At 42.4% G+C, this 8,577-nt stretch overlaps 1 protein-coding gene across 1 annotated transcript; it reads right to left on the bottom strand.

The window, feature by feature from the left end:
- Positions 1-6,791: 6,791 nt before the first annotated feature.
- Positions 6,792-7,046, bottom strand: LOC102275837 (selenoprotein W-like). Its single transcript, XM_014481790.2, is given in 1 exon segment — positions 6,792-7,046. A coding segment is annotated over 1 exon segment (255 nt).
- Positions 7,047-8,577: the final 1,531 nt, after the last annotated feature.

The raw sequence follows: 8,577 nt of genomic DNA, 5'->3' as shown, positions 1-8,577 counted from the left end.
GGCGAGACCCCATGGCCAATGCCAATTTGTGATTGACACAAGAAGCCAAGAATAGTTAAAACAGTTCTGGAGAAGAGGAGGGAAATTGCTTATCAGAATTCAAGACTCATGAAGTGATAGTGATTGATGTAATCATTAGCTACTGACATGAAGATATTTGGGCTGGCCAACAAGTTCATTCGTGGTCAAGAGGCTGTGCTGCTCTACCCAAGCAGTAAAATTCTGTTGTTGTTTAGTCACTAAGTCATGTCTGACTCTTTTGTGACCCCATAGGCTGTAGTCTGTCAGGCTCCTCTATCCGTGGCATTTTCCAGGCAAGCATACTGGAGTGGGTTTCCATTTCCTTCTCCAGGGGATCTTCCCAACCCAGGGATCGAACTTGGGTCTTCCACATTGGCAGGCAGATTCTTTGACCACTTTCCTGGGAAGCCCAGTAAAATACCACTCAGTGGTTAAAAAAACAGAAAGAACATACTTGGATGGATCTTAAGGGTATTATGCTGAGTGTAAAAAGCCAGTGGCGAAAGGTTACAGGTGGTATGATTCCATTTATATAACATTCTGCAAGTGAAAAATTAGAGGGGAGTGGAAAAGACCAGGAGTTGCCAGTGGTTAGGGTTGGGGGAGAATGCGACTGTAACACTGTATCACTACAGTAGTGATAGATGTACCAATGAAGAACCACACACACACACGGAGAGACACACATTGGGCCTGTTGTTGTTCAGTCACTAAGTCGTGTCTGACTCTGTGACGCCCTGGACTGTAGCATGTCAGGCTCCTCTGTCCTCTACTATCTCCCAGAGTTTGATCAGATTTGTGTCCGTTGAGTCAGTGATGATATCTAACCACCTTAGCCTCTGCTGCCCCTTACTCCTTTACTCTTCAATCTTTCGCAGCATCAGTGTCTTTTCCAAAGAGTCAGCTCTTCCCATCGGGTGGCCAAAGTATTGGAGCTTCAGCAACAGTCCTTCCAATAAATATTCAGCATTGATTTCCTTTAGGATTGACTGGTTTGATCTCCTTGCTGTCCAAGGGACTCTCAAGAGTCTTCTCCAGCCCCAGTTCAAAAGCATCTATTCTTCAGTGCTCAGCTTTCCTTATGGTCCAATTCTCAATTTGTACATGACTACTGGAAAAACCATATCTTTGAATATATGGATCTTTGTCAGCAAATTGATGTCTCAGTACGAATGTCAATTTTCTGCTTTTACTAGCATGGCCATGCGGAATGCTGTATTGGGGCAATCTGGAGAATGGTATATAGGAACGATCTCTACTATTTTTGCAGCTCATAAGTCAAATTATGTTGAAGTTTAAAAACTCTTTTTAAATTGCAGTACATTGACTAATGAATCCAATCACCTCTTTTATATTTATATGGCTGATATTGTAGCTAAGAAAATGGTATTACTGATGAGATGATGACAGGCATAAGACACACCTAGGAATGCAGCTGGTGAATAGTTTTACTTAAACTTTAGATACTTTTATTTGAGTCTATTTGCATGTATTTGGGCAGGGTGTGTAAGCATTTCTATGGATTAGGGTTGCTGCAAGAACCGGTCACTGATACTAAAAGCAGCCATGGTTTATTTCCAGGCTTTAACTTGGGAGCAGTGTTTTATTTGTAAACAAGTTTTGGTTGCTAAAAATTCAGAGGTTTATTTGCTCAGAATATAGGTTGCTGCCATTAAAAGAAAGCATTGGTCAGCTTTCGCTAGGTTCGACTTGCAACAACAAATATTTACTCCAGAGCTGCAAGTCGGCTGGGAGTCTGCGGTTTTCCAACTCTGCTCCCCTCTGTGGGTAGGCTGTCAGCAGCTCTATGCTCTCCTCATTCTGAACTGTGGGTCTGCTTGACTTGCGTGCTCATTCCGAGACCTAGACCAAGGCAGCGGGCACTCTCAGGACAGCACTGTTCTCCAGGTGGAGAGCAGGAGCAAGAGGGCTGGTGGGGAACCTTGCGGCACCTCTAGAGTCTCTGCTCAGATATGGCAGACTTCACCTCTCCCCTTCCACCAGCCAAGCAAGTCCCACGGCCAAGTCCAAAGTCAGTGAGGTGGGGAATTGTACTGTCTGCAGGGCAGGATTACAAAGATGGGAAGGGAATGAATAACTGTGCACAAATCCTGTGACCTACCACACAGGATACATGTTATGAAGTTAAGGGCATTACACTTACATTTTTCATAAGTGATGTATGTGGAAACAGAATCAACTTATATGAATGAGCTCGGGTACTGGGGCTTCCCAGGTGGTGCTGGTGGTAAAGACCCCCCCTGCCAATGCAGGAGATGTAAGAGACCTGGGTTTGATCCCTGAGTCAGGAAGATTCCCTGGAGAAGGGCGTGGCAACCCACTCCAGCATTCTTGCCTGGAGAACCCCATGGACCAAGGAGTCTGATGGGCTACAGTTCCTAGGATCTCAAAGACTTGGACACAACAGAAGCGACTTAGCAAGGTCCTTGAGTTACAAGAATTCAGAAATGAGACGGTTGTTACCGAGATATAAATTAATATAGCTATTCAAGTTGGAAAGTGAAATCCTGCTTTTTTTCCCACAGAAAGGAAGTCTAATTTGTATGATTGTGTGTGCTTAGTCGCTCAGTCATGTCCAACTCTTGGCGACCCCAAGGACTGTAGTGTGCGAGACCCCTCTGTCTATGGGATTTTTCTGGGCAAGAATATTGAAGTGGGTTGCCATGCCCTCCTCCAGGGGATCTTCCCAATCCAGGGATCGAACCCAAGTCTCCTGCATTGGCAGGCGGAACACCAGGGAAGGCTAATTTGGATGATTACTTTGACAATAAATACTGATTTTGCCAATGAGGTTATACAGAGATGTCTCCCATAAGCCAACTGAGCTAAATTTGTAGTGTCAATATTTTGACACACCTATAGTTAAATCACATAACAGAAAATAACTTTCCTTTCTAAAAGTTGTGTTTATATAGTAAAGCAACATAAACATTTTATGATTTATATAGTAAAGCAACATAAACATAAAATAAAATAGAAACATAAGAAATTGGAAAAAATAAATTGTCAGATGTACTGAAGTCAAACAATATTTTCATTTTCTCAAGTCTTTCTGAGTATATGAGTCTTAAAAGATGCTTCTACATGAAAGATATTTAGTTTTCATTTGAAATTTCTAATACAGACTTTTTGGTGTAATTCTTGAAAGGTGGACAAGAAAACGACACTACAGGCTTGAGCAACAAATGGGTTTCTGAGCCAGGCGACTTCCAGTTCTTTTACCATCAACAAAATTGAGTGAGAATCAGATCTGGCTGCCAACTGACACAGCATTCAAAACAGTTTCCTGTGATGGATCTTTGCGCAATTTTTGGTGAATTTGGTGAAACTTGGGGAGTTCACAGAATTAAGAAACTCTGCTCTTAAAAATCCCTTATTCCTGTCTATTTACAGGAGCAAAGTTGCTCAGTAACAGAAAATAAGGACAGAATTGATGCTGAATCTTGCCTCTGCCAAGTAATATTTAACATTCATCCATGGCAAACTGATAACAAATTAAGCCCCATCAACCTTATGGGGCTGCCTTTACAACCAAATTTCACTTTTTAAATTTAATAATTTATTTAAAAAATCTCTGTTATAATTATGTTGCTTTGCTTAAGTGTATACTAATAATTGTTGCTGTAACTCAAAGCAGAAAAAAATTTTAACTCTTAGAGCCTTACTTTCATAAAAAATTTTAAAGCATGAGTATTTCGATCTATTTACATATTTTTATTGTGGAAAAATATCATTGGGAGAGCATTGTTGCCGCTGCTGCTGCTGCTGCTGCTGCTAAGTCGCTTCAGTCATGTCCGACTCTGTGCGACCCCATAGACGGCAGCCCACCAGGCTCCCCCGTCCTGGGATTCTCCGGGCAAGAACACTGGAGTGAGTTGCCATTTCCTTCTCCAATGCATAAAGTGAAAAGTGAAAGTGAAGTCACTCAGTCGTGTCCGACTCTTAGCGACCCCATGGACTGCAGCCCACCAGGCTCTTCCATCCATGGGATTTTCCAGGCAAGAGTACTGGAGTGGGGTGCCATTGCCTTAACACTCAGTTCAATTCAGTCGCTCAGTCGTGTCCGACTCTTTGCGACCCCATGAATCGCAGCACGCCAGGCCTCCCTGTCCATCAGCATTAGAAAGCTTCAAATATATGTTAAGAGAAATTTTATTAACTAAATGGAATGGAAATATAAGATAAATGAGAAAAATAGCTACGTAAAATTTTGGACTGTCAAGGAGGAGTTTGAGTATTTTTAAAGTGAATAATAGCAAGTATCAAGTGATATTTAGACTGTGATATTTAGATTCCACTGCATACATGTTGAAAAGTGGAGTAACAATTTTAGTTTTAAATGATATTTATAAGACATGACATTCTTTGCAGCTATCAGTCTGAACTAAAGGAAATTAATATTCAATCACTTTCAACCAACAAATATAGCAGATTCACATGGCTCACACTAATCTTTAAACTTATGATATAATAGCTTAAATGGGAAAAAAACTTGAAAAAGGATAGATACATGCATATATATAACGGAATCACTTTGCTGTACACCTGAAATAAATGCAACATTGCTAATTAACTATACTCCAATATCAATTTTTAAATAAATATAAACTTATGATTTAAAAATTTAGATGACAACTTAAAATTTGGACAGAGATACATAATAATTTCAAAATTATCTTGGGGAGAACATGAGCCAAGTTCAAAGACCATCGTCCTAGGGGAAAAAAAAACCCTGCATATGTGTACAGGAGACACACAAAACAAAGTTGAGGTAGTAGTGTTTGCAAGAAGGAAAAAATCTGAAAAATCCAACAGCGAGAGAATGAATAAATAAATTGGGGTATTTTCACGCTAGGTTTTTATATAGCAGGAAAAATGAAGGAATTAGAGATATGCACATAAATATGAATGAAGCTTACAAGTATTGTGGGAAAGCTTTATAATATTTGGTGAAAGAATTAAGTTACAGAACACTTATAGGATAATAATGCTTATAAAATGTTAAATATGCAATATAAGACTGTATTTTGCTTAAGGATACAAACAAATAGCAAAAGTATAAAGAATAGAGGCATAAATAAACACCCTATTCTGTCTGGTTTTAAGCTGATGGGGAGGAGGCCTGTGATTAGGTAGGAGAGCTCTAACCATACCTGAAATGTTTTATCATTTGAACTGGGTATGAATACAGATATGTTTATCATTTCTTCCTTTATAAAACAAAATATATTAAAAACATATTTTAAATATTGTAAAATAAAGGTTTATAACATTTTTAAAGGGGCCTGTGCATATATTTGACACTAGAAAAACATTCAGGAGGTTCCAGGTATAAGATAAAGGGGGAAAAAAATATTTCAGACAAAATAAGAACAGCTAATGTCCCACTTACTGAAAATTTAGTTTCCAAAGGTCATCTTTGGTGGGGGATGGGGGGTTATAGTTAGAGAGAGGAGCACAGGGATGAAAAAAGATGGGGTTCTTAAGGATCTTTTTATCACTATGTTTATAAATGACATCTGAATGAAAATGTGAACTTTGCTCCCTTCTCAAATGACATCTGAATGAAAATGTGAACTTTGCTCCCTCATCCCCAAATTGATGCTGGGTCCAAAGTTTCATGCCCTGAAATAGTAATTGCAGCCTTGACTGATAAACACGAAAGCACAGACTGTCTTTCAGATACGTCTATCAATAGAAAAGACAAGAATATTTGCTGGGGGAGGGCCTTCCCTTTAGTAAAACGTGTACTTTTTTTTTTTTAAGGTTTATTTATTTACTTTTGGCTCTAATGGGTTTTCATTGCTGCCCTCAGGCTTTCTCAAGTTGCGGCGAGCGGGAACTACTCCCTAGCTGCTGTACTCAGGCTTCTCATTGTGGTGGTTTCTCTTGCTGCGGAGCACGGGCTCTAGGGCTTATGGGCTCAGTTGCTGTGACTCTCAGGCTTGGTTGCTCCAAGGCAGGTGGATCCTCCCAGACCAGAGATCAAACTCATATCCCCTGCATTGTCAGGGGGATTCTTAACCACTGGACCACCAGGGAAGCCCAAAATGTGTACATTTTACGGCACGGTGCGTTTTGTTGTTAAAGACGCCAGACAGAGTTCTATCCCTCTGAATTAAAATGAAGAAAGTGAAAGCCGCTCAGTCGTGTCTGACTCTTCGCGACCCCATGGACTGTACAGACCATGGGATTCTTCAGGCCAGAATACTGGAGTGGTTAGCCTTTCCCTTCTGCAGGGGATCTTCTCAACCCAGAGATCAAACCCAGGTATCTCACGTCGCAGGCAGAGTCTTTACCAGCTGAGCCACAAAGGAAGCTATCTGAATTAAGTTATATAATTTGTTGTTGTTGTTGTTAACCTCATCACCATTTATTGAGTTGTGAACTGTTGCTGTTGCTGGTGAAATCTGACACTCACTCATCCTGATCCTGCTCTCGGCTTCCCCTTGAAAAGGAAGCCTGGAGCAGGACCACCCCAAACAACAGAGGGTAGAAGGAAGACATGGGGGCAGGGAGATGCAGGGAGATGAGGGATGGGGAAGGGCAGCGGGACCAGTGAGCAACATTAGGCTTCTGGGGACACACACACACAGGCGAAGACCAGGGTGTCCATCCTGCTCCAACCGGCGGCCATGGGAACATCAGGGAAGTACCAGGCGTCCAAGAGACATTTCAGTCTTTCCTGTCATGAAGCCTCTGCTAAGAGGGGCTGGGCCATGGTCACTGGTCTCTGTCTTTAGGGCACATCAAGCCAAAGCGGCTTTGATGGTGGCCACCAGCTTTAGAAACTTGCCCTCTGTGTCCACGTAGCCATCGCCTCCCTTCTTGGAGTCAATCAGCTTTCCCGCTACGAACACTTCAAAGAAACCAGTGACCTGGGGAGTCCCCTCGCTGCAGATGTCCAGGCGGTCAGAGAAATCTTCTAACTTCTTCCTGAGCTGAAGATACTTGGGCTTGTAGCCTCAAGCGCCACAATAAACCACTCAGACAACAACCGCCATGGTTCCGGACCGCAGGGTCCGCTACAGTGCGGACTCGCAATCTGAACCCAGGTGAGGAAAAGCGAGATCTACCAAGTTATATAATTTTTTAAAATAAAGTTGTTCAGAATCCCCACAGTGCAAATTGCCTGGTGGCTGAAGACTGGACAACATGGTCCTTGTAGATGGGGTGGGGTTCAGCCGAGGCTGAAGTAGGGAAGAGAGAATGAGAGCTGACTCGTGGAAACAAGCAAGATGAGACTTCTCTTTACAGCAGTTCAACTGTGAGAGAAAAAAAAAAGAGGTATACTGAAAAAGGCCAGAGGATCAAAGGAGTTCTTAATTTGTTTATTTGCATTATTATATACATTTTTCTTTTTATTCATTTGACTGCACCGGGTCTTCTTTGCAGCATGTGGGATCTAGTTCCCTGACCAGAGATCGAGCCTGGGTCCCCTGGATTGGGAGCTCAATGTCTTACCCACTGGACCCCCAGGGAAGTCTCTATTATATAATTTAACCCCATTTATACAAGGTTTAACAATATGCAGGGACTTGCCTGGTGGTCTAGTGGTTAAGACTCCATGCTTCTACTGCAAGGGGCGCAGATTCCATCCTTGGTTGGGGAACAAAGATCCAGTAAGCCATGCAGCTTGGCCAAAAAAAAAAAAAAAAAGTTAAGTCATAGAGTGGGGTCCATTTTTAAAAATGAAAAAAACACTAATTATTCTCTACAATGAGTGGCTGTGTATCAGCATGACATATACACAGCAAGCTTTTTCTGATAGTAGAAAGATGCTCAGGGTCTAAATTTTTTCTCCCTGCTCCCCTCCCCCCTCCAAAAAAAGTGATAATAAAAGATTTAATGTTCATGGCCATTTGTCCTGGGTCACATGAGATTCGGCAGCAGCTAAGGTGGCCCATTCCATGACTGAGACCTAGAAAATCACCAGACAGAGGTAAAAGTCCCCAGAACACTGACCCAGAGACGTCCCTCTGGGGAAGTGGAGCAGTGATCAATGGGGGACAAAGAGGGGAGTTGGGATTGCTGGTTGGATGGGGAAAAGTAGGGGGAGAGGGGGAGGGGGTGCCTTGATCAGGAACAGAGCTGAGAACGTGTGGAAACTGACCTCCAAAGGAAGGGAAGGGAAGAGTACTCGAGACCACAATTGCAGACAGAAGTCGTGGAGCTGCTGTTTCTTGCCCATCCGTTTAATGACAAGGTTCCTCCCCTCTGGATGCCAACTAAGCAGGAGCTGGCAGGGCATCCCCCGACTTTGCTGCCCAGGCTGACTTGGAGTCTGCCCCAAACACAATCACAGATATTCCCAGGCTTGAATTCCATCCAGAGAGACTAGTCATTTGATGCAATTGCCTGTGGTCTGAAAAACAAACTCCCACCCAAACACATTGTACTTAGGGAGACTGCAATCTCGACCATCATGTCTCCCAGGACTCGGGCCCACTCTGACCACAGGATCTTTCTAAAGGCATGACTGACAGAAGTGCTCACAATCCCACCATGTAATTTTTGTCTGGCAAGTAACATACT

This window comes from Bos mutus, chromosome 19, assembly GCF_027580195.1.
Source record: "Bos mutus isolate GX-2022 chromosome 19, NWIPB_WYAK_1.1, whole genome shotgun sequence".
Classification (NCBI taxonomy): domain Eukaryota; kingdom Metazoa; phylum Chordata; class Mammalia; order Artiodactyla; family Bovidae; genus Bos; species Bos mutus.
The sequence above is the reverse complement of the archived record's forward strand: the minus strand, read 5'-3'. Positions and strand labels throughout refer to the sequence as shown.